The following is a 27,271-nucleotide window of genomic DNA, read 5'->3' as shown; positions in this document are numbered from 1 at the left end:
GGTACATGGCTTTGTAGATCGCCGTTGACCAATTACATGGGTGACGAGACTATTATCATCAAATTCCTTCCCTGTAAGCGAACAAGTGTCGACCCCTCGCCAGCTATAGAGACGCGTCTGGCAAGATGAATTATCATTCTCGCCTAACTTCGGCTCTAGAGTGTCATATGACTGATGCTGAACACATAGTGACAAGGGAGACGCGTGTGGCTTAAGATTTAACGAGGATCCAGTGGAAAATCAAGAGGACACATTTACTTGCTGCATAATTCAGCTGGCTTTACATATTCTACACATATAATAAAAACAACAAACGTCCCAAATCGATTGCTGAGCAATCATGCCTATAATTCACACCCTTACTCCGCAGTAGCCCCTTACGCCTCGCACGAAAATGGTGTACGGAAAGCTCCGATCTCATAATGATGTTGCTGCGGTGTATGTCAGACAGAATTTCCTCACTTAGATAGAGGAATAGAAGACTTACGATATCCAAAGCTGTGGCATATGTTCCTCCAACAAGGACCAGCAGGCCGAAGATAAATGTAAAAATGCAAGCAACGGCGTGGAGAATATTCTCTCTGGCATACCACTTGCCTCTGCAAATCAGCTTGTACCACATAACCGCTGGGAAGTACAGAATGAATCCAGATACGAAAAGGGCGGAGCTGAGTGAGAGAAGGTCGTTGAAGAAGGGAATTGCCTCGCCGAGAACCCAAGAGATGATTGTGATGCCAGCAAGAGTGAGAAGCCAAGTCACCCAACCCTTGGGCGTATTGACGAATCGAACGATCGAGTTTTTGTAGAATCTCAGATGAACATATTTGGCAGTGACGGTATTGCCAATGGCACCCGAGATGAAGATCATGGGGAGAGCCACACCAAAGGCCACCTTTGGTAGAACTCCAGGTAAAGACTGGAGAGCAGGACTGGCCACGTCCTTGCCAACGAAGACATAGATAAGAGAACCGCTTAGGGTATAGATAAAGATCTCAACACCTCCAAGAGTCCAGACAGACTTCATAAAGTCCTCAGGCGTATGCATCTCATCCATGAAAGGAGTCATGTACATGGCAAAGCAATAAGCAAAGATGATGTTGCAGATAGCCACCATGCCATCCTTGAAAGTGGCATCAGGGTCAGGCCACGCAGACCAGTCTGAAGCACCAATGCCACCAGGCTGGTTGGAAGCGTTCACGCCGGATGCAATGACAGCAATACCAATGGCTGTCATGATGCAGACCAGGTCGATGTAACCTAAGATGGCGGCCTCGGCGAACGAAGGCATGATAGCTAGGATGAAGAGCATGAAGCCCGAAACAGCGCTGAAGATAAGACCGCAAACCTTATCGTCGGCCAAGATATTCAGGGCAATACTGCCAGTGAGGACGAAAGAGGCCGTGATGAGGATGAGCTGCAGCACATACATAGCGCCAAACAACTCCTCACCAAACCTTCCCATGAGCAAGCCACCGATATCTCCATAATGTTTGATCGAAGGATACAGGACCTTGATCTTTCCGATGATCCACGCTGTGTAGATGGCCATAAAGCCCAAGGCAATACAGCAGAAGACACCCGCGACGATGCCGAGTGTCGCAAAGGCACCTGGAAGACTGAATGTTCCAAGACCAATGGCCTCAACGATGAGGATAACAGCGAGTCGCTTCCATCCTAAACGACGGAAGTGAGCTTCGCCTTCAGCGGTTTTCTGTTTCTCGAAGTCGGTTACTGTGCCGATGGCTTGGTCGTAGGAATGGTCGATGCGAGCAATCTGATCAGGATCAAGGGTAGAGTCTTTGTTTGTCGCGTTCTTGGACGCGGTCTGTGGTGTGATGGTATCCATGATGAAGTCTCAACCCCTAGGCCAAGTACTATAACAACAATACGAGGAATAATAGTGATGATGAACAAGGAACAAGTCAGAGTTGTCAACTCTGCCCTTTGGAAAAAAAGAAAAGCAAAGATCCAGATTTAAAGGAACGCCAAGGTCTGGGGAATCTCCTCTTCTCCACGCTGGGGTAAAAGCCCACCGGTGGAAGTTGTACGTAAAAGCAGTTGATAGCGAGGATTCTATTACACAAGACGATCCCGCGCTGTGGAGTTTTAAGTGGTAACTTTTACGTGATGCGAATTTGGCCGGCGGCGGCCGAGGCGCGCGTAGTGTTTCTTAGATGCGGCTCCCTTCGGGATAATTTACGTGACTGGTTATCCTGACTGGAAGCTTGGTGTAATAGTTGGGTAAACATGTCCGTGCTATCTAGAACTAAACCTGCTTTCTTTTGAGGCTGTGATGATAGGGATTATTTTGGTGGACTAATACTGTCTAGGAAGGTTGGGGGTTTATGAGGTATCATGATGCATCACATCATCACGTGCGTCCGAGCTAGAGAAAATATCTGCACGACGGCGGCATTGTCAGTCTAGAATTGTTCTAGAAGGAGGCTTAAAATGTCTGTCACTGTGAGAAAAGTCAATTCAGCTCCGATTGCGCCTTGGAGCAAATGAGAAAGGTTTTGCAGGGCGTGGTCTGCGAAACAGCCGGCTCAACTAAACCCGGGCGTTATATCCGCCTTGACAAGACAAAGGGCGTCCTAGCCAAATGAGAAAACCTTTTACGGCCAATCGCTTGTGACATATCGCGATAAACTCTTTATTAAGGCCCGAATCGAATGTTTCTTTATCAATAAATCATGCTTGGAAATACTTTATTATCAATAAGCTTAGTTGTCGGTATTTGTCTGCATAACAGAGATGTCTGAGCCATGCCCTTTTCCTTTCGCGTCTGCGACTTTGCCAGAGCTGGTGATCGTAGCCTCTGAAACGCTATGCTTGGTTGCCAGTATCCTGCTTCGGATCTTTTGAAGATTCCATGGTCTCGTCAAGTTGAGTTTGTTGATCTGAGAGTATGGGATTGTGCAGACAGAATCCAAGGACAAGCATCGGTACAACAAGGCATAGCGAGACAATGCTCAAGTTTCGTTGAATGTAGCGATGGCTCGCACCAATTGCATCCCTCTCAGGTGATCCTAAACGATATTGCGGCACAACAGTCAAAGGTGAAGCATAGACAGCCGACACCAAAGTGTCGTTGCCAAACGGCGCAAGGTTCTTCTCAAGCTCTTTGTACAGAGTCTGTGTCCACATCGCGCCCGACACACAGCTACCGAGTGCCTGGCCAATTGCGTTTGCAGTGAAAACGAGGGATATCAAGACTCCAATGTACTCGTGTTGAGCGACTGTCTGGATAAGAACAAGTGTTGGCCATGAGAAAAGACCAGCACCAATGCCGACGATGACTTCTCCGCCGATGACTCCAGATTTGGAGCCAGAGCCACCTCGGAAGTGGTAGATAAGTCCAAATCCAACGAACCAAAGCGCAATACCTGTCAAGATGACTTCTTTGAGGCGTCGGACCTTGATGACGATTGGGCCAAGAAGAGACCCTACAACGATGGCGCAGAACCGATAGAGAAGCGCCACTCGAGTAGCGTCTTTGACGGTAAAATTGTACGAGACAACAAGTAGGCTGAACAAATAATTCCCAATGATCATGAAAGCAAGAGGGAAGATAGAACTGATGCCGAGACAACCCCAAACGGTTCGATGCTTCAGAAGGTGAAATGGGAGCATTGGATGACTAGCCTTCCTTTCCCAGATGACAAAAATTGGAAAGAGAATGAGGCCAATGACCAGAGGTGTTAAGATGCCGGCGTCTTTCCACTTGGCACTCTGTCCGCCTGCCAGCGTGAGAGGGATCAATGCCATAGCTAGGGCAGCTGTCAAGAGCAACACGCCGATGACATCAAGCTCCCAAAAGAATGCCTTGAGAGAGGCACTCCAAGAGGAGGATCCTGATTTCTCTTGCTCCAGGCTTGATCGCTTTGTCTGACGCCCGAGTATGAACATGAAGATGATGAGAGGCAGAGCGCAGATCGGGTTGATGATTGCAAACATTCCAACTCCCCATTTCCAAGAAGTCGCCGAAAGAATAGGGGATGTGACATCACCACTGATCCAAGTATTGACAATGGCAGGCCAATTTGGCACAAAAGCAAAGAACAGCCTCGTCTTCATCGACGTGAAATCCGCGTTCATGATCTCGATAGTAAGCAATGAGATCCTATACCCAAGAGAATGCAGCACGGCACCACCGGCAAAAGTCTGAATGTTTGCCGAATAAGTCTGTATAATCGTCCCAACCAAGCTGAAAACCACAGCGAGAGTGAAGATCTCGATGCGTCCAAAGACATCAGTCAGTCTGGCAACTGATGGTTGAATAGCAGCGGCCACAACTTCACGGATGACATTGACCGTAGCCAAGAGGGAGTGATTTCCGAAGGATGATGTGGCGTAAGGGACATAGGTATTACGTGTCAAGAAGTCAAGGTTGAGGGCGTAGCTGAAGAAGAAGATGCTGGTGAAGAAGATCCATCGTTTGGGGGTTGTAAGTTTGCTGGCTGCTGCTTCCATACGCAACACGCCTGGCAGCTTTTGATTTTTCAATGGTGATATTGGAGAGCCTATATCATCGTTTTGATCAAGCTCGATGGTGACAGCTGTTTTATTCATGGTCAACGATTCAATGACAGGTCTGTAAGCCAAAAGGGGCAGTTCAATCTTTACAGAGTACTGAGGAGATGTGGGCAAAATATATACTACTCCTCATTGGATTCAAAGTTATAGATAGGCTATTGGCGAATGGTCTTTTCTATCAGTCACTTATTAAAGGTGCAGAGTTTTCTCCCCTCTTCTACCGAGGTCGGCTCGTCAAAAATGTCTTGGCAAGCGCTAAAGTGAGGCCATCTCGCGAGATTTTATCCTGATTGAGATTATCTTATCTGATCTAACCAAGCCACACATTCACAACTCGCCTAAACAGCGAATAAAGTTATAAGGTCAAATTCTTGGCATATTTCAAGTGTCTGCCATGCCCAAAGGAGATGCTCGTGTGATCTAATGCATGATCAACTCAACTACCGCTACATGCTTGTCTGTTCTTGGCGGCTCGTTCTTGGAGTTCGCTGAATTATAATTCCGTTACCTCCGGCTTTCTCACACCGGGTTTTGCGTTGAGTGGGGACTATTGTGCTCTTTCATTAGTACTGATCATGATAGGCTGTTAGGATTCTAGTGTATACTGACATGGCGCATGGCACTATAACTCGTGCATACTGTGATTGAACCTCTTGATTGCCAAACCTCCTCTCTATCATCTATCTCCTCCTTATAGAGCAAGAAAACCTGAGGCTCTAAGTACAGAATTGCCCTACATGATCAACTCAAATTCATCCGGCACATTGATACACCAGTCACAATCGGCTTCCGAGTGCAATCCTCTCATAACCTCCTTGGCGACCTTCTCAGAGTACAAATTCCGTCCGTATTGCCATGTAGTTGGCATATCCCCGACGCCCTCTTCCTCATTGTTATACCATAGCTTGGTATCTCCCTCCCACCCAGCCGTCAAGGTTCGTCCATGAATCATGGCATCCTTCAATCCCCCGAGGCCTCCGATCATGAGTATGTCCTCGCGTGCTTCATCGTAGACACCGTTGCCTCTGAATAGCGCATCCTGTCGTATCCAGTCTTCTACTGGCTCTATTCGGATGGGGTTCAGGGGCCCGAAGCCAACGTGGTCCAGGGAAACAAATTCATCATTACCCCGTGCGGCTTGAGATTCTAGATATGTGCTGAAACCAGGATCTCTATCGACTTTCCAGTTGTAGTCCTCGTGGTGTCCTTTGCAGTTGATCTTATGGAACGTGTGAAATCGGCGCAGGGCCAGGTTCCATACGTGCATGGCTTTCTGGGGACAGGTTCGTTGGGCAGTTGTTTCTCCTTTGGTGGTATCGCAATGGGTACAGCTTCCACCGACTCTAGGGAAAGGGGCATATGCCTCTGCGAGGTCGAGCTTCTCCAGGTAGGGAAATGGGTCGCGATACTCGACGTAACCTAGGATTTGATTCCGCAATTCGGGAGGGAGACGATGGCGACGGGCGACCTGGTCGAATGCTTGGTGTTGTTGTCGTCCGATATGCGCCTCAGACTTTTGCCTGGCATCCCGACAGAGTTGATGCGATCTGCGAAAGCTCGAAATCCCGTGCCAGATGCTCCGGTTAGGATCATTATCGATCAGAAAGTGGTATTCTAGATGCCCATCGATGGGACCGTCAGAACCCTCCCACGTCCACTCGAAATCACAGTGGTCTTGCTCGCCACAGTCCCACCGTGGCATCTTTCCTGTGTAAAGAATATACTCGTCAGATTCTGTTGGATCGTTGTACCAATATTCCCTTCGTCGGATACCACCAAGATCTTCTAGTTCTTGCGGTGAAAGTGCTCCAACCGTCGTACGGAAAGAAGTGGCGTCAAAATCCGTGAAAACCCAGTCGAAACGCTCGCGATTTCTACTGAGCGCCCAGACTTTCTTCAAGGGCTCCAGGAGAGCATCATCAAGATCAACGATGAATTCGTACAGAGGCGCTGTTTCTCTGGCCAGGGTGTTATAATTGAAATCCAACTTCACGGCGGGAGCCTCATAGAACCCCCATCCAATGCAGAGGTACATTCTTGCTGCGACGAATTCTCCGCACGAAGGGAGTTGACGAAGTGCCTCAATAGGGTGAAAGAAAGTACGCCAAGCATGCAAGACAATCTCATCAGCGTACTTCGGACCATTTGGGATGTCAGAGTTGATGTATTCGCTGGAAAGGTCCTTCAAATCAGTGATGCTGTCATAAAGAATCTTGAGGAGTTTCTTGACTTCCTGGGTGATGTCTCCTGTTTGCTGAGCTAGATTGATGATTTTCCTAGTTAAGCGGTAGTTTAGACGCAAAATGCGGCCGACTTTGGAGGAGAATAAGTCGTCATCCATCTTTGCGGTGTTACGGTGCTCTGTTGTTTTTGAAGAGTTGAAATTTCCCACAGAAAGCAAAAGGAAAAATAGGTCTCAAGGCGTGCTAAGATATCCAATAGTACACTTACCTAAGTCTTTTCATCTCTTAAGATTTGAGCGTGGCCAGTGGTTGGTGACGAGGTAACACAAGAAACATGTTCTAATTCATAGTGGTATTCTGGAGCACTGCTTGTCGGGTGCAGGCACTATCTTTCCACGTAACATCTTTAAGTAGGTCACACGAACATGCAGCGTGTCAACCCGTAGACTTTAAAAGCGAGCAAAGAAGTATTTCGACATTTGTTCCAGTGTTTGGTCAGTCTTTGCTCCCATTAAGCAAACTTGTTCATAGGGCAATGCAGGAACAAAGAGGTAGTCAAACAGGCCCAGCGATCTACCTAAGTTGCAATTTCTTATGTGTTACTGAGAGCTGGTATTGGCTGACAAGCTGGAAGACAGGGCTCATTAGTTTCAAGTGACAATTGCACGCCGAAAAATAAGACTTCCTTGATAAGTAGTGAGTTACGTGGCATGTCTTTTGCAGTTGTGAGCCAGATGTGTTATTTGCAGTTGAGACTTGTGGCTGAGAGCTTATACCACCACAGCGGGCTTAAGTTGTTAAGACACTCGACTTTTGATTTTCTGTTCTGCGAAAAGACGACAAAGAGAACAGACAGAAGCCAAACTGTAGACGCGAATTTGCACGGGGTGAAAGTCTTATAATTAGGCTGTATCACGCTTGACTATCAACCCCCTATCGTTGGTCGTGCAGATTTGAGACTACGCAAATGGTTATTTCTCTATTATCTTGCAGTACTCCAACCTTTAGGTCCCCCTAACAAGTAACAAAACAAGAGTATGGCGAATTAGAACGCTAAAATAGTACTCTATCCTACAAACTATTACATTTTATCCCAATCTATCCCCAACCCTCCGTCCTTTGCAAGTGGTAGTCTGTACTCTTCAACCACCGGTCCGACAGAGGTTGGCAACTCTGATGGCCCGATGCGTTTTCTAGGTCAAACTTGCTTCTTCTAAGCCGTAGTGGGTTTTTTTGATAGCCAGATGGCACTTAGAATGACGGCATGAACTGTTAGTCAACCTTGTCTAGACAACCGGTTCCTGTCGATCCAGACTTACAGAATTTCCAATCCTCTCCAGGCTGACGAGAAGTTGTGGCAGAAATACTACCTGGCCTCCAATTGCAAAACTCTCTATCCTGTGGAGCGACTGTCCGTCCGAAAAAGAAAGGGGGCGAATTACTCCCCTGGCAAAGACTTCTTTGCCGGATCACTCGCACCACTCACATCGCCCCGGCCACGAGTGAAGGTCTTTGATCACCATCTCTGCAACTCTCTGAGCGAGAAAATTCCGGCCAACAGCCCATTTGGCGGGTTCACTGTGCGTTCCAGCTTCTTGAGGGCCTTCATTCCATGCCTTCCACAGAACTCTTCCGTGGAGCATGCTGTCTACCAAGCCACCTAAACCACCCACCATGTGCCAGTCTCGGAAGGGTTCAGAGTAGATCAAATTTCCATCTTTAAGTCGCTCGTGTCGGGCACGATCTTTCGCTACATCGAGACGGATACGCTGAACGGGGCCAAGACCAAGTTGATCGAGAGACAGGAACTCATCATTGTCTCGAGAAGCTTCTTTCTCGATGAATTGAGTGAACTCCGGATCTCTACGAACAGCCCAACTGTGGTCGTTGCAATCGTGGTGACCTTTGCAGTCACTACCGTGACTGCATAGGGACCACTGGTTAAAGCCGTTCTTGTGGAAGCTATGGAAACGTCGCAACGCAAGGTTCCAGATGTACAACCCTGCTTGAGGGCATGTGCGCTTGATGGCCGAGGTCTCATCCAGATGCTCACATTCAAGACACCTCTCGCCGACTGTAGGGAAAGGGGTGTAGGCTGCACCAATGTCGAGTTTCTTGAGGTAAGGGAATGGTTCGCGGTCCGTGAGATAAGATAGAATCTCCTTGTGAATCTCTCGCGGGATGCGGTGACGAAGTAAAATCGTGTTTAGGAGTTCTTGTCGTTGGTTACCAAGATTTCCTTCCACGATCTGCTGCGCGTCCAGGCAAAACTGCCAAGAGCGGCGGAAGACGTAAACCCAATCGTCTATTGTGTCCCCTCTGTCATCCAGAAGGTCAATTGTGTAGGGAATGCCACCCGTGATCGGCTTGGCGTTTCCTTCGAGCTTCCAGTTCCAGTCCGGATCCAAGCCCGTTCCTTCTGAGTGCCATCGCAGTTTCGGCCCTGTGTATAGTTTGTAGTTCTCCTTGTCGTCTGGTTCTGAATAGTAATACCGTTCTGCCTTTTGTCTTTTGCTAAAGCGGCGCTTATACCCTTCGAGTGAGAGAAACACGGCAATTTCAGCCTCCAACTGTCTGATCGGTCTGTCAATTCGGTGCTCTGTGAATACCCAGTCAAATGATTCAGTCTGTCCGCTACAGATCCAGATCTTGCGCAGGGCGCCGAGGAGGACATCATCAGCCTCTGTGCAAAGCTCATATAAATCGGCAAGCTCCTCATCTGCTGTATCGTCTTCATACTATTTGGGGACACCGGGATGACGGATGAGTTCTGCACCGAGAAACAAACACATCCTGGCGCCTACAAAGTCGGTACCAAGCAGTCTCAGGAGAGCTTTAATGGTGTTCAGGAGGCCTCGCCATCCGTCGTAGACATAAGCTTCAACACTTTGCTTGCCCTCTGAGGCATCACCGTATCTGGCGATATTCCTGTAGATCTTGTCAAGAATGCGTTGCAGCTGGGCCTTGTTTTGCTCTTTCTCTGCTGCGAGCTCGTCGATAAGATCCATGATCTGTTGGTTCTCATCGAAGACCTTGCCGATGATGTGGCAGGGAACATCTCCGCGCCCCATCTTCGGAATCTTTGAAAGTTGGTAAGTTGACAAATTGACGATGTTGTTGAATGAATTTGCTCTATCACTGAATCTTTGTGTGGTTTTCCTCAGTCCCAAGCCCACGATAGTCTCCCCAGTGTGGGGTCACGTGGTATGATCACAGTCTTAGTTGGGTGAGGGGAGAGCAAGATCCTAATGATAATAATACTTGGGTAAATTTAGGGTGACTGCAGGATCACTTATGGTAGCTTAGGATAAACTTAGGCAAACGCTTTACTAAAGTTGTCCTTGGCCCCTGATCCACGGTCTCAAGTCTTTTGAGCAGGGCACCAGCACAAAAATAACGATGCAGCAGTACGATCCCCAACAAGCAGCAAGCTTACAAGTTCTGCCAAGACATGTCGTCTAGGAGGCCCACTACACTAACGCCTTACGAGATGACGATGTGCACAGTCAATGCGGGCAAATTTGCTACAGCAAACAGTCTTTAAGGCCTCGAGTCAAGGAACAACTGCATAACAAAGAAAGGGTATAGTAGATTGGTACGTAGTTGGGCAGTTATAATGAATTCGTGAATCCATCGAGTACAAACAGGATGATATGGTAGAAAGTGGACCTCCCCTTGGGTGACAGACAGTCTAGTACCTGACTAGCAAACAGCTTTAAAAACGCCTCCAATGATCGTACAGAATAGAAAAACGCCGAGCCAATGTCAAAGCAGAGCTAGCAAATAGTGTTGTTGTAGTGGTTGCATCACTACTGTCGTGGTGGACGTCCAAGTGCCGTGCTGGCAGGTATTATTCGTCCATATTCGGTGCTTAGAACGAGAGCACTTCCATGATATCGCCCATTGGGCTGGCTTCTCGCTGCGGTCGACCGAATACAAGCGGTGCCAGTGAATCAATGCCCGAATCTTCCGCCTCGAGGCTCAGTGTAGAATTACTCGATATCGATCGCGATGGAGAAATGGTCTTGTGCGAAGACGACGGCGGTGGAGCTGGCGCAAGATACGCTGAGAGCAGAGCATCTAGGTCTGGTCCACTCGAAAGTGTCGGTAGTACAGGTCGACTAATCCGTCTGTAATGCTTCGTCGTCGGCGCCGCTGTTTTCGGACGCGCAATCGGTGCAGAGACAGCTCGTTTGCTCGGCGTGCGCGTGAACAACCTAGGAAGTTGCTTAAACGACTTTCGAATCGACGATGATCGCGCAGGTGTAGTCTTCGTCTTGGTCACGCCCGTCGTAGGATGTTCGAAAAAGTCGATGCCGTGGGAGACGGGAATGTTGCTCGAGACGGTATTGTTGAAGTCTTCAAGGAGAGTGTGAATCTGGGTCTCGTCGAGACCTTCCACCAGCTCGAAGAGCTGGTCTACCGACCCGCGGCGGTTGAGCTGAGGCGAATGGGCTGCCATCCTGTAGAGAACGCAACGCTCTCTCTCATTGAGAGTGCAAAAAAAGAGAGTGAGTGGGGAGAGATGAACGATTGGTCAAAGCCACAGGGCGAGGGAAGACATATTGTAAGGAGTTGATGGCGTGCGGGTCCTGGACATGGATGTTTCAGTTGAAATTAAATGAGGCTGTAATGGGTTAGGCCAAATACCACCTCCAGGGGGATCTTCCGATACCTCATCAAAACAGATGAATCTTAAATGTTTGCGACAGAATTATATGCAATTGATAAACAATGCCATGAGACTATTGTTTGCGGTGTCATGCGCCTCGTTGGAATGCATAAGGTAGCTGAGGGCATTCGCGCTGACGGGGTGATGCATATCACAGGGTCAATTCTGGCGCATTCAGGCACCAAGCCAAGTCTCTTTTTTTAGCGAGACTTTATGCTGGGTTTGTTTACTCGGTCTCGTCACATCGTCTGTTGTACAAAGTCAATATTGGCATTATACGAGCGATATTGCTTGAGGCCTCTTGCTTTAGCAGATAAGCCACTTGATTCTGAGCAGGCTCCATGTCGTACTCGCATCTCACCGCAGTCCAACAAACGCCATTGTATCTTTTTGCGGCAGCGCAAAGAAAACTATTTCGTGGTTGAATTGAGTCAACAACCGCCATTCCTGGGAAGAGCACGTGGTTCTCTCATCGTACACGAACTCATATTCGATTGTTCGAGACAGAGCCTGACTTCGAATAACAAAGTCAATGGTGCGTCAAGCATCCCTCTGACAGTGATTGAACTCGTTGGCAAGCTTTCTTTCATCCAACCATTCTATGAACGCCAGCGAATCTACACAATCTAGTTTCTGGAAACAAAGTGCCACCCCAAAGACGCGACCCTGCCACTGGTGAGACCGCTCTGCCTTGCTCTCACCGACCTCGATCGGCACATGCAAATCTCATTCTGGCATTGCATGAGCGAGTAAACCAATCTATGCCTTATGCTCAGCTAGGCGCTCCTTGCCAGAGATGGCCCTGCCCTACCCAGGATCGGAGTTCAATCCATGTAAATGGTAATTACAGTATGATTTTCCATGTAATGGTAAGTTGTGATAAGCTTGATTGAATAAACAGTTCTCATTCATGGCAAATGCACATGTTTGCGTTTAATCTCATAGATGCTATTCGCAAGTCAAGTCTAAAGAATGCGATTTACATATTTAAAGCAATTCACTCATCTCATAAGTAAAGCCGGTAGCCTTTTGGTCATCCCATTGTGCAACTATCTTGCAACTCTTGATTCCAGGTTACCACGTTCTTGATTCAGTAGGCGCGGGTTAATGTTGCTAATTGTTGTCTGGGCCCTTGGGGTCGACGACATCATTTGGAAGTGTCCAAGGGGTTATATGCTAAACAGAGTTGTACATCTTATTATGATCTACTCACTTGAGCCTTTCTTTTGGGGCTTGTTTTTTCTTGAGAAATGTTGATGTTTTGAGAAGTTCCGACGATATCTCTATCTTCTATTGTCACTACTGTTGACTTGCATCCAATTATATTGAACTCATCGTTTTATGTTTTAGCTGTTCACATGCCTCAAACTAACGGTAACCTTGCTCTGAAAACATCTTCTTGGCTACCAGAGAGATCAGAAGAATTATATTAAGTCCTTAAAGCCTATCAGTTATCATGAGATTATCGTATACAGTGTAGGAAATACCATGCTTTCTAGCCATCTGCGTTGCATGGCTCCTTGTTCTTACAGCTTGTCAATCCGCTCATAACTATATTGACATGAATATCTTGATAGGCTACGGTTTGGTCTTTTCTCATGCCAGTGCCATCTACTCACATATCAAGTTGTAAGTCATGAAGACCTTTCTTCGTAAATCATATCACTTCTGTCTAGATATAACTCAGTTCAGCTGATCTGATAATAGAGGATTGAGCATCACGCTCTCTGGAAAGCCATGGCTTTGACAGGATCCAGAGCCATAATCTCCTATCCGCAACAAAGTTGTGGTTCATTTCGGACATCAGGGTGAGCTTTCTCGCCATGGCGAAATCAGCTGATTTGCTCAGCTGGTTATTGCAACCCCTATCATGCTCCTCTTCCTCTTCCTCATCAGGACTCTCTTGGCACAACTTAGCAAAGATGGCTTTGCCAGACTCTTGTATGCTCCTCTCGTAGAATAGTTGAGGGATATCATCCGATTCCTTCCTGTACACAAGCTCATATAATGACTTGAAGTGAGTGTAGTCTTGTGTAGAAAGCATTCGAACCAACCTGAGAAAGTACCACATTTTGTCAGCCCTTTCCCATTGTTCAGGTTCCGAGTTTTGAGTACCACTGCAAAAGCCCGATCTGAAAGCAGTAATGAGCGACTTTTGAGGGGGTGAAAGTGAGCCATTTAGTCCCAGGGTAGTAAGTAGCTCTGCCAGAGGACTCGATGATGCAGAACTGCAGTCGATGATAGATGTGATGTTAAAGTCCTCATCAACAAAGATATTGCCTAGGTGAAGATCAGGATGGCAGAGCACATAATTTTCATCTGTTGAGGTCAGGCTGGGAACCATTTTGTTTAGGAACTGGGCCGCGATACAGAAGGAAAGTCGGTTCTTGTTGCCTTCAACTTTGTCGCCAATAGAACAGAAAGCTCGTCATCTTTCCACTGCCTGGCGATAGCTAGTCCAATTCGGATATTCGAAAGGATCAGGGATTGGAGCGAAGAAACTGTGGGGACTAAGTGGAAGTTCCTCTGCATGAGCCTTGAATGCTGAAACCAGGGACTGAAGATACTGGCTCTCCTGGTCAAAAGGGCCTCGATCTATGCCTTCTAGCTCATCTCTGTGTTGCCAAAGGAGAGAGGGGCTGAGGCATTCACCAACGAAAGTGTTGCCATGACTGTCTTCCAACAGTGATCCGATCTTGTCGAAATGACAATCCGAGAGGCGTGACATAATCGCTCCCAACCGCTTCATTACCTTCTCCCGATCTTGGTCCGTGAGACGGAGAAGTGAGCGTCTAGTCGGATACCCTTCAATTCGTGACAGCTCAATCCAGTCATACTCAGACAATGGACGGCCACTAGCCTTACTCATGAGAATGTATGGCACGCCGATTTCCCTGTCAGCGTTTCCACTGTTTGGTATGTCAGTACCTCTTGTCTCCAATCGGTGCATTTATTCTGGAGTAGTCAAACTCACCTGAACGAAAAGACTTCTGGTACCGGTATCGAACCCAGAGTCCTCAGATACTTGAGAGTCGCGGCTTCGCAAATGAGTAGCTTAGATGCGGATTCTTCAGTGATGATAGCGCTTGATCCGCCACGGGGCGACCTGAAAACCCATTCGATGCCATCCTCGAAAGTGATGAAGATAACCCAGTGCGTACTACCCGCTTTAGGCCTCGTTGATGTATCAACAGTGCATGGTTGGCCTCGAAGATTGTAGCCAGAGAGATAAGAGCATCGATATTAAATTTGGCATATGCAAAAACTCTCGGTCGCATGGTGGTGGTAGACATAACGGCGCTTGCAAGAAGTGTCGTGGTTTGCTAAAACTGGATGTTGGTTGAAAGAAATGAACCGGGAGTAAACGAGACCACTCACTCTTGTAACTGCCAGCGAGGCAACGAAACGTGCGGAGTTATGTAATCACGGACCTGTACATAGGCATATGCATCGGATCAGCTAAAATCCGGTTCTTCAAATGGTGAATCACAATCAAGTTCTATATGCTGTTGGTTGATGTGAAAGAGCTTCAATGAAACATATTCCGTTGGTAGGCTGTTTCCACTGAGTTTAGCGCCAGGACAGGCGCTACGACATGGATCTTCCCTCACAGGGTGGCGTATGGACATCTTTTAGCGTCTACAACTTGTTCAAAACCCAATTTCCCGCTATCAAATGTTCAATAGATTTTCAACAAGCAGCAGACGTATAAGTGTTATAAGATACGGAAAAACATATGCGGGCTTCCTATTTAGGCTGTTCTCACCTCACTGCCGAAGGATTCAAGACGCCAAGGATCAGAGCGCCAGCCACGCCAAGACTACAGCATAGCCACTGAAACTAAGCCCATTTGATGACGTCCAGAGCTGCAGTCAATTCTCAGAACCCAACAATCACCTTTTCAATAACATCACCTCACAATCAACATGGACGGCAATGACACGAAACTCCGAGGTCTCAAGGCTTGTACGGTCTGTGCTAATGCAAAAGTCAGATGTGATATGGTGTTGGGCCAGAAGCGGTGTACAAGGTGAGTACTCGGTATTGGAGTTGGGGATCGAGCTAATATTGGTGGGATAGATGTGAGAGATTGAATAAGGAGTGTATTTCTCAGCCTAGGGGGAGTCATAGTCGGAGAAGTCATTCGAAAGGAGGGACTTATGCGCGAGAGTTTGTATACTCAATCCTGCGAACTAGTAGTTGACTGACTTTAATAGTGATCTTCTAAGACTAGAGTCCAAGTTCGATTCAGTCGCAAACCTCCTATCATCCTCATCAACAACCACACTTCCCTCGATAACAATAGCAACTCATCCAAGAAAAGCGTCATCAGCTACTAGTTCAAGCTCACAAACGCCACCAGAATCTCAATCACCCATCCACGCACTCTTTTCATTCCCGTTATCATCTGGCTCGCACCGTCTGGCTTACAAAATGCTAGAAACTTATCGTCAAGAGATGATGCCACTTTTTCCCTTCGTGTGGATAGGCTTGGATGAAAGTCCGGAGAAGTTGTTTCAGGAACAGCCGATGCTGTATATGGCCATCATGGTGGTTACTTGTCAGGAGAATATTGAGGTTCAGCAGGAACTTGCGCAGAAGTATCGGGAGGAGATTGGGCGGAGAATATGGACGCTTACGGAGAAGAATCTTCAGTTGCTTCAAGGGATTTTGGTTTTCCTCGCTTGGTATGTCTTTCGTTCAAGGCGAGCACTTGCACATACTGACGTCTGAAGGTATCAAACCCATTGGGTTCTTGGTCACCAACTCAGCAATCTCATGTACATGGCCATGTCACTGGTCACAGAGCTCGGCCTCGACAAAGAGCCTTCATCAGGAACCAGGACTGCACCAGGCGTTTTGACTGAAATCACCAAGAAGCAAGAGCCTCAGCCTGTCAGGACAAGTGATGAGAGAAGATGTCACCTGGGAGTCTTTTGGTTGAATTCCTTGTAAGAGAGAGCCACCATATAATCTTAATATGCTAACTAACCTGATCTAGACTAAGGATTTGTGTCAAAGACATTGTACCGACGCCCTCACGACCTTCCATCAACAATAGCTGCTCAATTCTCGAAGCAGGTTTGGAATCTCCCTGGGACACATATCTTGTTCAACTAGTGAGGATACAACTCGTTGCTAGTTCTATCAGTGCAACGCTGTACCAAGACTTGGATAGAAACGAGGCACAGATCTCACATACGCTATTCATGGCAACCTCGCATGTGGAGAGGCAGGTACAAGATCTCGGAGCAACTCTGCACCAAGGATCCCGTCTACAAGGTAATACAGCAGCTTGAAACTTCTTCGGTACCTGGATCTAACCTTCAGCAGCACCATTGACCATGTCATTCCATATGCTCCAAGTCTACCTCTACAAAATCGGCATCGACGAACGCCTCCACGAACCAACCGACCCGACCCTCCTCCCCGCCGCCGACCCCTCCCCTCACGCCCTCCGCTGCTCCTATCTTCTCGTATCATGTCTCAACGCCGTCAAAGCCGTAATCGAAAACTTCCTACTCCTAACATCCCCCACCATCCTCTCCATGCCGTACACCTACTGGATCCAAATGGGACACTGCATAAACATGTTTTCCCGACTATTGGTTACACACTCCACCCTCTGGGATCCGAACCTCGTCACGGGTATACACGATTTCACGTCGACGCTGGAAAGACTGGCGGTCAAGATTGAGGGTGCTATGAGTGAGGGGGCGGGTATGACGCCGCCGAGATATTTGCCGTCTATGTTTAATCAGATGAGGGGGAAGTTGATTGATATCTGTAGGAAGGTTGGGGAGAGCTCGAAGGCTATGGCGCAGGGATATGTTGGAACCCCAACGGCGCCGGAGAGTTTTGATACGGGGAATATGATTATGGATGAAGAGACTGAGGCTTTGTTGTTTAGTTTTCTGGGCGATGGAGACTTCCTATGAAGGTGGGACGCATCTCAAGCTGAGGCGGAATACCAGCCAGATGAGAAGGATACCATTAATGATGATAAATTCAACTTCATTGGAACAGCTCTGGTAAAACTTAGAGCTTTTCGAGTCGTAGTGCTTATAAGATCGACCCAAACTATCGCAACAATCTCACTGCCGAACATCCCGGCCAAACCCTCCCAGGCATTCGTATGGACGCAAACTTGCATGACGAAATATCGTAGGATTCATTTTCTTGATAAGCAAAAGTCCAATGTCAGAGTAACCAATCAGGTCCTCAGTTTTTTGGGCGTCATATTGTGGCAGAGAAATGTTGTTTATATGAATACAAGACATTCCCATCGTCGGTGGCTTTTTGCCGAGGTTATCAACCCCATCCCTTGAAAAATTACAAGCTACCAACTTCATCTCCATCAACCATGAAAATGTTCAGCGCTTTGCTGACAGGCCTTTACGGCAGCTTTTTGGCACATGCGTATCCCGTTGACCACCCTGCCAAGTTCTCCAGGCTTATCGTTTTTGGTGATAGTTTCAGTGATAACGGGAATGGTTCTTGGGTCGTGAGCAATGGGACTTGGCCTGTTGATCCAGCATACTACCACCACTCTTTCTCGTGAGTTTTGTTCTTCTCTATTGAGATTATATACTGATTCTGAACAGTAATGGACCGAAATGGAACGATGTAGTGGCCAAGCAGCTGAATCTTGAGCTCATCAACCTCGCGACGGGTGGAGCGACTACGAACAATGATTTCGTCGCTGGAGGTACAGGTGCTGAGTCGACGATTCCTGTGCCTTCAGCTGCCGATCAAGTTCTGTCGTTTCTATCTTGGGATAAACCTCAGGCTGGTGATATCTTTGTTCATTGGATTGGTGCCAATGATATTCTTTTCAACACAAGTATTACTGGTGGGCAGATCACGAGTTTGATCAACGAGAACGTCAACAGATTATATCAAGCCGGTAAGACCTCCCTTCAAGCTCATAAGTCATATTCTGATTCAATACAGGTGCAAAGACTATCATCTTAGCAAATTATCTCAATGCAACGACCTTTCCAGCAACATATAATTCCTCAACCTACAACATCCCCAGCGTGCAAGACTACGTCCCCGCCTTGACAAAGGGTCTCGAGCAGATTGCAGCAGGATACTCAGCATACGCCAAAACCGCAGTGATCGACGTGCAGGATCTATTCAACGACATATTTTCGGATCCCGAGGCGTACGGGTTCGATGAAGACTATGTTAATCCTCCGACTGCCTGTCTCACGGGCGTTTATACGAGCGAGGGTGTTCCACGACATTTATGCAGTGATCCCGAGAAGCATATTTTCTTCGATTCATATCATCCCGTTAAAGAGGTACATGCTTTGGTAGCTAAGTTGTTTGTAGAGAGTATTGAGGGGTTCTCGGCTTGATCTTGTTGGTCAAGTGGTAGGGTAAGCGGACGCATGATTTAAATTAGGGATCTTATCCTAAGCGCCAAAAGAGCTTGAGTAAACTTATAGTAGTTTAGACGAAATGGCTTAGGTAAACTCAGTCTATAGGTAGTCTGAGAAATGTTTCATTGCTCTCCTCTGTCGTTTCGATTCTTGATGAGGATGTTGAGACGACCATTTCGGAGCTTCTAATCCGTTTCCCCAGCCGTAGGCAGGGGTCCTGTCGAAGCGCCCTATGGACGGGCGCTTGCTTCCGAGCGGTACGCTTGGGTACTGATTTGCTGAGGCACGGGCTTTGCTTGACACTGACATGACTGGGGCGGGGGATGAGCGTCCTGAGCTTCCTGACCCTGAGGCACCGGACTCGCCGGGCAGTGGAAATCCCTTGAACGGCCTGGAATACTGTTAGCCCACTCGACTCTTTGATTAAGTGAATATCATGGCAGTGCTTACTCGAGGCCCTTGATGTTCCGCTGGCTCTTCAACCTACTCTTGTACTTTACCGACTGGTACTCGGCCCTTCGAAAGCGGTCCTCTGCATACTCCGCAGGATACATAGGAAAGTGCTTGTTACGAAACATACCTCCCATGTTCTGAGGAGTTCGCTCTGCAACCGGCTTCACATCTTTGGAGCTGCCACAGCACATTGTGAGGAATGTTGGTCTAAGTTGTGGGTTAGATGCATTGTTTGCGGTTGAGGCCTGTGACTAAGACCTTACATCAATCACCACGCGGAACTTAGGTAATTCAATCGTGTGATATTGTGCGTTGACGATCAGGCAAAGATGGAGATTGGGGCGAGAATTAGTGAGAAAAAATGTAAGAAAGGAAAATGTGAAAGAGGAGCAGTGAAGTCAAGAGGAGGAACCGTGGGTTTTTATCTTGGAGTGACTTCGGCGTCAACAAATCAGACGCGTTTGGTAACCACGATCATCTTGCTTTATCATTGGTCGCCTATTCTTACACTTTATAGCTCCTCCTATAGCCGTACAACAAGTATTAAGTTCGGAAGACTGAGGCAGTCCTAGCTTGCAGTGATTTTGGCCCGTTTTCTATAGGGGTCAGGGATCTAGGTAATTCCCCATCTCTCTGACCTTATGGCTAAGGGATCTTTGGGTGATAGATTAGTAGTAACAGTGCACTGTTGGCGGTGTGTATTAGCCTTTTGTGGCTGTATTCCACAACGAGCAAGGAGTGCATTCATTGAACATGTTTGTTAATTTGTGTTCTTTAACTTTGTGTTGGTTATCACACTTCCGTGTCCGTAGGCGGCGTCTATTATATCGCAGCAACTTTACCTGCTTCTCTTAAGGATAGTACGATTTGAGGCGGTCATGTTATCTTGACCACGCCCTCTCATTCTCATAGTGTCAGCATGGGCTGTTTAGCCTCTGTCTAACCCTCTTCAAAATGTAGGTAGATTTTAAGCTTCTGAAGCCCTGATCCTCATCATAATATCCCTAAGCTTATGATGATATCCCAGTTGTACCCTCTGTTTCTAGAGTAAGTTGGATGTTTTACTTGCAGTATAATAATTACCACCTAGAACTTGGTACCTTTCTCGCCCCTATCTCATCCCTTGAGGGCCAATAACCATATCCTCCCCGTTGGTGAAAGAAAACCCAAATCCAGATTCACAATTACAGAGCCCAAACCCCCTCCCTTCCTTGATAAGCTTGTGCATAGCATTATCAGATATGTCACGAAATGACGTCAGACTCTAGGGGGCGTGGTCGTGTAAGTGGGCTTGCTCACTTACTTCTCAAGTATCAGCACATATCCATTATCATTTCAACACGCCTTGGTCCACTTACAAGCCGAAAAGTCGTACCTCGGGGAGATTCCGATCGCACTGGGTTCCCCCCACCGTTCCAGTTAACCGTCTTGAACACAGGCTTGGGGCTATTAGATTCGTAACGAACCGTGCCTAGGGGAGATTTCTTTCGCAACTGGTGTCCCCCGCCGGCCCCGCCACTCCAGTTGACCGTCTTGAAGGTGGGCTTGGCACTGTGGTCAATGGTGGCCCTTGGTTTATGTGTGATAGCATGGGGTCCAGCCTGCCAGAATTGACGTTGACCGGCTATAAGGCATTCCACGGGATCACTTCGGACGATGTATTTGCCATCCGGGGGGTTGAACACACAATTGGTGTGACGATACTTGAACTGGTTCTTGTCACGAGCTTCGGCGTTTTTGTCGCGGATGAGAAAAGAGCACATCTTGAAAGGTGGGGTGAGTGTGATATGTGTACTTTAGGCCCGTGACTGGGAGATAAAACTAAGATGGTGTGGGAAAATATATTGATAAGGGGCGATTTGTGATGCTGATGATGATGGAGCAGGGAAAAAGAAACGAAGGGGGTGTAGGAGGAGGTGTGGCCTTTATAGATGATAATTGGGAAGGCAAGGAACAGAGTTGGCTGTTTCCTTCTCGTGGGCTGCAGTAACACCTCTTCAATTGAGAGGCGATGGATCAAGACGTCAAAACGTCAACATGCCAATGGGATATCACAGTGCATATCTTCAAGACAACACAGACCTATCACTTAAAGACACATCCACCCCACCAAGTTCCTCCATGTATCGCAACAAAAGTCACTATCTCGCAATCATTGGTCCCCTCAGTATCGTCTATAGTTGGACCAATACAGATCTAGGGGGCTTTTCTCTGATTGGTGAAAGTGAATCGTGAATAGCCTCACGGTTGACTTCCCGCTGTTGCCCACTCTTTATAGTTCTGCAAAGGGGACACGATCCACCCCAAGGTGTTTCTTTGAGGGGACGATCATGCGATTAGCTTCGAGACTGCGGTGACAAATGGGAAGGTTTGAGCAATAGCAGAACGATCGCATGGATTGGTGTTATTGGTGAATGTCAAAGTCTGTCAAAGTCTGTCATTCTCGAGGCCGGGATGTCTTCGTGATAGCTTCACGATGACGACGCGAGGTGAGGCGCGCGACACGCGTCAGCTCTCAGCTGTCAGCTAGACAGAACTCTAAGTAAACATTGACAGCTCACTCCAATACTCAATACACAAACACAAGTCACTCCCAGAGCCCAAGACAGCCGAAAACATCACGGCAACAGTAAAGGAGGCGGTAGCACATTGCTTCAATCCTATCTCATAACTTTTACTTGTAACATCATATTTTTACATATTCATCCCCCAGCATACACCTAATATACAAAGTCCCTCTTCACTCTTACACCAAATGCCCCAAATCATCAAGGATGCATCCCTCCATGCTTTTTCTATAAGACCTCTTCCCAATCTGAAGTATGGTATTTTGTAACAGAGATCCCCTATCGTAAAAAATTACAAGACATTAATTAGTGGAGATGTGCTTGCCACCTCACTCAGCGGCCCCTCTTTTCTAGGCCTTCTTCTCAGGTGGGTTGCCGCCTCCGAACATGCCAGAGAACGAGCCCATCATGCTGTTCATAGCTTCCTTCTGGGCTGCCTCCATCATCGCGGCTTCTTCCTTCAGCCACTTCTCGCCGTTCTCGCGGATCTGCTTCTCGAGCTCCATGTAGTTGCGCTGGCCGCGCTCGCGGGCGACGTCTTGTAGCATCTTGCCCTGTGCGAAAGCCTCGGCGGGGTTTTGCTCGCCTTCGGGGGAGACCATCATGCTCATGTTACTGGGGTTGAGACCGAGGAGGTTGCCTAGAGCGCCGACGCCAGAGCCGTGCTTTTGCTTGTGGGCGAGTTGCTTGGCCTGGAACTCCTTTCGGGCGATGGCTTCACGACGGGCGAATTCGGTGGGGATGTGCTTGCCGTCGAAAGACTTGAGGACCTTGCGAACGTCGTCGTACTGCATGGTGTGGATGTACTCGAGGAAGGGAATAAGGTTCACGAGCTCCTTGTCGTTACGGTCGCCCTTCCAGGGTTCAAGGATGATGGCGTTTTCAGGTTGGTTGCGGACGTGCTTGGGGTTGCTGTCGATGATGATGACCTTCTTCAAGTCACGGTTGAGGTAAGAAAGGTCCTAAGCTGTTAGCGCAAGAACATTAATAGCTATTGAGGACGCTTACCTTGACGATCTCTCCATCCTCAAACTTGGTAGCCTCTCGGTAGAGGGGCCACAAGATTAATCGGAAAGGATCCAACTTCCTCATGATAGGCTCGCCAGTTGCAAACGGCACAGAGGTGAAAAGGACCAGCTCATAGTACTGACTAAGATACCGTATGAAGTAGTCCACACCAGGTCGCTTTGCAATTCTCCAGCCATGTTCACGGGACCACTCGCTATGAACGAGAAGGTCATCCAAGCTCAGACAGAGGGTATAAGGGCGCTCGAACGTAGGATCGGGATCGGGGAGGAGCTTCTCGAATGCAGGCTCTTGGTAGTACGTGACAGACTCGGTCAAACGGGTCTTGGCACGCTTCCACCACAAACCAAGGCCAGGGCCGTTAGGAATGTCAGAGTGACGCTCAGCTTCAATGGTGTCTTCCCAGTTTCGGCCCATGTATAGAACGCTCAGAGTTCCACCGGCAGCAGTCGCAATAAGCATGAATCTTGTCCACCACTTGCGATTCCGCTCAGACGTGGAGACATATTCCGATCGTTCACGTCCGCCACTAGATTCAGCCTCCTCCATCTCCTGCAGCTCCTTCTGCTCCTTCTGCTCCTTCTTCTTATCACCACCCATCTCCTCAAACAGTGTCGAAGGAATACCCTGTGTCAGGTCGGGTAGCTTGTGGAAAGGTATTTGCTCCCCCTCCTTCGGAGCCTCGGTAGACTTCTCGCCAGCCTTGTCGACGTCATTCTCAGCAGGCTTCTCGACATTTTCAGCATCGTTTTGCGCCTGGGAAGGCTTCTGTTTCGAATCTTTGTTTTGTTGAGAGGAGGATTTCTTGGCGTATGTTCGGAGCCATGGCGAGGCAAATTGAGGAGCGACGGCGGGAAGAGCTCGGAGAGAAGGAGATGCGACGGGCCGTGACAGACGAGCTGTCATCAAGCCCAAGCGCGAAGCCTGGGCTACTCTGGACAGCATGGCGAAGGGAGAGGAACTGAACCGCTGTGGCTGGAGGGGTTGTTTGGCGGTTTCGATGGTGAAGGATCCAACTTCAATGGCCTGGGGTGTTGACGTGCAGCTTGACGAAGTTGGTCTGATACTCCGCCATAGATTGGCATGGCGTCGTCGGCCGTGGAAAAAAATCGCACGGTTCTGCTCCAAAGTGGAGCATCTTGAGGGAAGACACCGCGGATTAGCCGTGCTCAGTGACACGGACTTTTGATAGGCCGATGGCGTCATATTCTCTTATCGCTCACGTGAAATCGGGACATCAGCTCCGGTCGCCCTCCGATCATAAACCCCTCCATGATGCCCACTGGCCCAGTAAAGACCCTTGTTCAGTGAATTGGCCATTCAAGTTGATGACATTCTCAAACAAAAGACGATATTTAACAGTGCAAGCGCTTCTCTACTCCTTATCTCATTTCCGTCGCTTCGCTTGTGACATCGAGAGTCTTCCGACGATTTCTCTCTAGCAAAAGAATTTCTCTTTGTAAAAGATATTCCTTTTTTTTTCGCCACGATCTAAGTAGTCCCCGATTATTCCGACTAGCTACCCGAGACCAAGTTGATGCCGCCTTTCTAAAGTGCTTTCTCATCGATTGCTTCTACACCATGATACCCACCCTCATGACAAACCTCACTTCTCGAAACTAAACGAAACCCTTCACCATTCGACAATTAGCCTACGCCCTTTGTCATCCCCTTCAGCCCGACCTACCCACCTCAATTCTCGTTATCGTCGAAATTCTCCTCTTTGCCACTTAATACTCACAACCACTCACCATGGCCCGACGATCGAGTAAGAGCTCAGCGTCTCGCCCAGCGCTGAGCTCCCGTCCAGCTGGCTCAATACGCATCGTGATGCCTTCAACCAAAAGCGCACCTCCAGCAGACCCTGCGCCCGCCGTCACAGAAGAAGATGTCAACAAGATCAATATCGCCGACTTGACCCTCGACGTCCCTCTCATTCCTCTCCGCCCAAAACGCCGAGTCCCAAAAACCCCTTTTCACTTTCTCTCACTTCCCGCCGAAGTGCGCATTCAGATTTACACATACTTCTTCGACGATGTCGATACGCTTTTAGATCTCGGTCCTCAGAATTATAAGCGCGTGCATAAGAAACTAGGCCTTATGCGCGTTTGCAGACAGGTTCATGATGAGGCGACTTTTGCGTTTTATAGTACACGGACGTTTCGATTGTTTCCGACGTACCCTGGGAAATACTTCAAAAGCAAGAAGCCTCTGCTGGCGAGGTTGAAGCCACAGCAGCGCAAGTGTGTTACGTCGCTTGAGTTAAGACTTGGCCCGGGATGGAATGCGCCGCCCAGGGGATGGGTTGTTAACCCCGCGCTAGGGCTCTCCGACTGTGTTGATGTTGAGCGCTTGAACGTGTTTGTGGAGTGCGACCCCAGCGACAACATCTTCCAGGGTTGGCGTCGTTCAGATGGATTCTACGAGGGCTTCAGCCGGAATCTACTTAACGATGTCTTAGAGGCTCTGCCATCCGTTCATACCGTCCAGTTCGACGGTTGGACCAGCGTCAAGAAGTCTGGCGATATGATGCAGGGTCTCATGGGCGTCGTCAACGAAGCTGGTCTAGCCATTGAATGGGGTCCTGAGAGAGGATGGACGGACACATCTGTTGACGAAGAAGATGAAACCCAGAGGGTGGGCTATCCTGAAGGATTTCCTCATCCCGGATATGAGGCTCATGGTTTACTGGCTTTGGCCTAAGTGTACGATTCACACGACGGAGAGCTTTGGCTCAAATGAGATTTACGTAGCGGACTTTTATACTGGTATGCAGCAGATAACACATATACTCTTAGCCTTTTTCATAAGATGAACACTTTAGTAGCTCTTTCATGCTATTTAAACTCGTGGTATCGTTCTCATCTATGCTTCGTGAATCCAAAACACTAACAAACTGTCTTACTGAGCCCCAAGCATTCTAAGTGCATTGCGCAGCTCCTGAACCGCAGTGGGAACATCTTCAAAGTTAAGTGCGGATATCGCCCACTTGGCGTGCTTCTGCGCCTGGTTGATATCCCGTTGATCTGTTGCAAAACCGGTAGTCTGCGCTGGAGCTGGAGCTGGAGGCTGAGGAGCAGGGGCCTGACGAATCACAGGTGCGGGGTTTGACGCAGCAGGATGAGGGGCGCTCGGAGTTGTTGTCCAGGATGGAGGTGCTGAAGGGGTAAATGGTTCAGGCGGGGGAGGAGCAAATTGTGAGGGAAGCTTGGTGGGAATTTGAGGTGATGGCTGAGGAGGGATCTGTGTCGCAGGCTGTGCTGGGGACTCTGGCGCAGGAGACACAGCAGGTGGTAGACCAACGGGTGGAGGAGGAGGAGGACCACCAGATAGACCTGGCGTAGGACTCTGACTCAAAGGCGATGGGACGAATGGCTCCGGCGCCTGGGGCTGGTGCTCTGGTTGAGGAGGGAAATACCCAGGGTCATCTGGAATTCTAGGCGGCGCATCCGTGAAGGTAGGAACACTAGGTGGTTCTCCGGCATCTGGTGCATCCTCAACCGAAGCGCGGGGGGCTCCAGATAGGAGTTGGACTTCAGGATCGGAGGGGTCGAGGGCAACTTCTGGTTCAGGCTCAGGGGCATTGGGGTTCGTCTCGTTGGGATCTTTGCCCTCGCGAATAGCCTTCAGGATTCGAGCAGCGTTCCATTTGGCGAATTTGATCTTCTTGACGACTTCGGGATCAGGCTCACCCCATTCGCGGGTGAGGTCGAAGAACGTCGCAGCAGCGTCGAATGTGTCGGCGGTTTGTCTACATCTGTCAGTTGCGCCCCTGTAACCTGGCGAAGACGACATACCTCGTCACCTTGTTAGCGCGCATAGTGCGCTCAGCTCGTTCAAACGTCTGCTGAGCGAATTCCTCAACATAAGCTTGTCCCGCAGCGTTATCCACGATCGCATCATCATCAGCTCGTTCCGTCTTGGTTGCCTCGAGGCGTTCGATCAGTGTCTTTGTGAACTCAAAGGTATCGTCGTCGGTGGTATGCAGGCTCTTGCCCACGATTTGGTTTACCGCATGGTATTCACCTGTGAGAGATTATCAGCGATTTTCTTGAGTGAGGTTTGTGGTTGTTGCCTACACCAGTATGCGATGGCGGGCTTGATGCTTCTCAGCTGATTTGCGCGATTGATGAAGCGACTGACTTCAGGGATTTTGAGCGCAGCTGGAAGAGGTTCTGCCATGATGATATAGTATCTAAAGATCCCCAAGTAACCTCACAGTTGTAAGCGTAGAGGGTGAGGGTCGAGTCAAGATGGCGCAAATTAATGCCAACATCCAAGTCAAGTTGTCTTGGAGATCATGCACCCCACCTCTCCTCCTCCTCTTCTGTCTGCCTGGGCCATTGACGTAAGGTTAGCGGCGCACAGCCACCAGTTCCCCGGATTCGATCAGCTCACGCCACTTGTGGCTCTAGCTCAAACTGTCGAATCAGAGACCCTGGCTTC

At 48.5% G+C, this 27,271-nt stretch overlaps 14 protein-coding genes across 15 annotated transcripts; 4 read left to right on the top strand and 10 right to left on the bottom strand.

The window, feature by feature from the left end:
• Nucleotides 1–215: 215 nt before the first annotated feature.
• Nucleotides 216–2,293, bottom strand: FOXG_05857 (uncharacterized protein). Its single transcript, XM_018384303.1, has 2 exons — nt 488–2,293; nt 216–431 (listed from the first exon to the last, which is right to left on the bottom strand). The coding sequence occupies exons 1-2, from the start codon at nt 1,844–1,846 to the stop codon at nt 378–380; spliced, it is 1,413 nt and encodes a 470-aa protein (XP_018241370.1). The 5' UTR covers nt 1,847–2,293; the 3' UTR covers nt 216–377.
• A 408-nt stretch (nt 2,294–2,701) lies between these two features.
• Nucleotides 2,702–4,665, top strand: FOXG_19133 (uncharacterized protein). The gene has a single exon (XM_018399316.1). It carries the CDS (start codon nt 2,829–2,831, stop codon nt 3,195–3,197), a length of 369 nt encoding a protein of 122 aa, XP_018241369.1. The 5' UTR covers nt 2,702–2,828; the 3' UTR covers nt 3,198–4,665.
• Nucleotides 4,666–5,269: 604 nt separating this feature from the next.
• FOXG_05855 (uncharacterized protein) lies at nt 5,270–6,877 on the bottom strand (the record flags this gene model as incomplete). Its single annotated transcript, XM_018384302.1, has 1 exon — nt 5,270–6,877. The coding sequence occupies one exon, from the start codon at nt 6,875–6,877 to the stop codon at nt 5,270–5,272; it is 1,608 nt and encodes a 535-aa protein (XP_018241368.1).
• An 803-nt stretch (nt 6,878–7,680) lies between these two features.
• Nucleotides 7,681–9,790, bottom strand: FOXG_05854 (uncharacterized protein; the record flags this gene model as incomplete). Its single annotated transcript, XM_018384301.1, has 3 exons — nt 7,681–7,969; nt 8,039–9,457; nt 9,524–9,790. 2 exons carry the CDS (start codon nt 9,788–9,790, stop codon nt 8,189–8,191), a joined length of 1,536 nt encoding a protein of 511 aa, XP_018241367.1. The 3' UTR covers nt 7,681–7,969; nt 8,039–8,188.
• A 397-nt stretch (nt 9,791–10,187) lies between these two features.
• On the bottom strand, nt 10,188–11,420 carry FOXG_05853 (uncharacterized protein). Its single transcript, XM_018384300.1, has 2 exons — nt 11,395–11,420; nt 10,188–11,346 (listed from the first exon to the last, which is right to left on the bottom strand). The coding sequence occupies exon 2, from the start codon at nt 11,179–11,181 to the stop codon at nt 10,591–10,593; it is 591 nt and encodes a 196-aa protein (XP_018241366.1). The 5' UTR covers nt 11,182–11,346; nt 11,395–11,420; the 3' UTR covers nt 10,188–10,590.
• Nucleotides 11,421–13,063: 1,643 nt separating this feature from the next.
• On the bottom strand, nt 13,064–13,735 carry FOXG_05852 (uncharacterized protein; the record flags this gene model as incomplete). Its single annotated transcript, XM_018384299.1, has 1 exon — nt 13,064–13,735. The coding sequence occupies one exon, from the start codon at nt 13,733–13,735 to the stop codon at nt 13,064–13,066; it is 672 nt and encodes a 223-aa protein (XP_018241365.1).
• Nucleotides 13,736–13,819: 84 nt separating this feature from the next.
• On the bottom strand, nt 13,820–14,684 carry FOXG_19132 (uncharacterized protein; the record flags this gene model as incomplete). Its single annotated transcript, XM_018399315.1, has 3 exons — nt 13,820–14,300; nt 14,366–14,551; nt 14,584–14,684. The coding sequence occupies 3 exons, from the start codon at nt 14,682–14,684 to the stop codon at nt 13,820–13,822; spliced, it is 768 nt and encodes a 255-aa protein (XP_018241364.1).
• A 570-nt stretch (nt 14,685–15,254) lies between these two features.
• Nucleotides 15,255–17,496, top strand: FOXG_19131 (uncharacterized protein). The gene is made up of 6 exons (XM_018399314.1): nt 15,255–15,421; nt 15,472–15,561; nt 15,609–16,079; nt 16,128–16,343; nt 16,394–16,674; nt 16,726–17,496. Exons 1-6 carry the CDS (start codon nt 15,318–15,320, stop codon nt 17,328–17,330), a joined length of 1,767 nt encoding a protein of 588 aa, XP_018241363.1. The 5' UTR covers nt 15,255–15,317; the 3' UTR covers nt 17,331–17,496.
• Nucleotides 17,497–17,677: 181 nt separating this feature from the next.
• FOXG_05849 (uncharacterized protein) lies at nt 17,678–18,912 on the top strand. The gene is made up of 3 exons (XM_018384298.1): nt 17,678–17,949; nt 17,997–18,298; nt 18,346–18,912. Exons 1-3 carry the CDS (start codon nt 17,756–17,758, stop codon nt 18,753–18,755), a joined length of 906 nt encoding a protein of 301 aa, XP_018241362.1. The 5' UTR covers nt 17,678–17,755; the 3' UTR covers nt 18,756–18,912.
• Nucleotides 18,746–19,586, bottom strand: FOXG_05848 (uncharacterized protein). The gene is made up of 3 exons (XM_018384297.1): nt 19,496–19,586; nt 19,230–19,439; nt 18,746–19,170 (listed from the first exon to the last, which is right to left on the bottom strand). The coding sequence occupies exons 2-3, from the start codon at nt 19,421–19,423 to the stop codon at nt 18,879–18,881; spliced, it is 486 nt and encodes a 161-aa protein (XP_018241361.1). The 5' UTR covers nt 19,424–19,439; nt 19,496–19,586; the 3' UTR covers nt 18,746–18,878.
• Nucleotides 19,587–20,159: 573 nt separating this feature from the next.
• FOXG_05847 (uncharacterized protein) lies at nt 20,160–21,228 on the bottom strand (the record flags this gene model as incomplete). Of its 2 annotated transcripts, none has more annotated exons than XM_018384296.1 (2): nt 20,160–20,534; nt 20,591–21,228. In XM_018384296.1, the coding sequence occupies 2 exons, from the start codon at nt 20,993–20,995 to the stop codon at nt 20,532–20,534; spliced, it is 408 nt and encodes a 135-aa protein (XP_018241360.1). In that variant the 3' UTR covers nt 20,160–20,531. The 2 variants fall into 2 exon arrangements, with proteins under 2 accessions (XP_018241360.1, XP_018241359.1); XM_018384295.1 differs by having other exon boundaries at nt 20,176–20,534; nt 20,608–20,995.
• Nucleotides 21,229–21,807: 579 nt separating this feature from the next.
• Nucleotides 21,808–24,019, bottom strand: FOXG_05846 (mitochondrial import inner membrane translocase subunit TIM50). Its single transcript, XM_018384294.1, has 2 exons — nt 22,808–24,019; nt 21,808–22,761 (listed from the first exon to the last, which is right to left on the bottom strand). The coding sequence occupies exons 1-2, from the start codon at nt 23,768–23,770 to the stop codon at nt 22,150–22,152; spliced, it is 1,575 nt and encodes a 524-aa protein (XP_018241358.1). The 5' UTR covers nt 23,771–24,019; the 3' UTR covers nt 21,808–22,149.
• FOXG_05845 (uncharacterized protein) lies at nt 22,209–25,768 on the top strand. Its single transcript, XM_018384293.1, has one exon. It carries the CDS (start codon nt 24,578–24,580, stop codon nt 25,526–25,528), a length of 951 nt encoding a protein of 316 aa, XP_018241357.1. The 5' UTR covers nt 22,209–24,577; the 3' UTR covers nt 25,529–25,768.
• FOXG_05844 (uncharacterized protein) lies at nt 24,133–27,145 on the bottom strand. The gene is made up of 3 exons (XM_018384292.1): nt 26,905–27,145; nt 26,623–26,851; nt 24,133–26,576 (listed from the first exon to the last, which is right to left on the bottom strand). Exons 1-3 carry the CDS (start codon nt 27,005–27,007, stop codon nt 25,727–25,729), a joined length of 1,182 nt encoding a protein of 393 aa, XP_018241356.1. The 5' UTR covers nt 27,008–27,145; the 3' UTR covers nt 24,133–25,726.
• Nucleotides 27,146–27,271: the final 126 nt, after the last annotated feature.

This window comes from Fusarium oxysporum, chromosome 2, assembly GCF_000149955.1.
Source record: "Fusarium oxysporum f. sp. lycopersici 4287 chromosome 2, whole genome shotgun sequence".
Classification (NCBI taxonomy): domain Eukaryota; kingdom Fungi; phylum Ascomycota; class Sordariomycetes; order Hypocreales; family Nectriaceae; genus Fusarium; species Fusarium oxysporum.
Note: the sequence above shows the minus strand (reverse complement) of the source record. Positions and strands in the feature narration are given on the sequence as shown.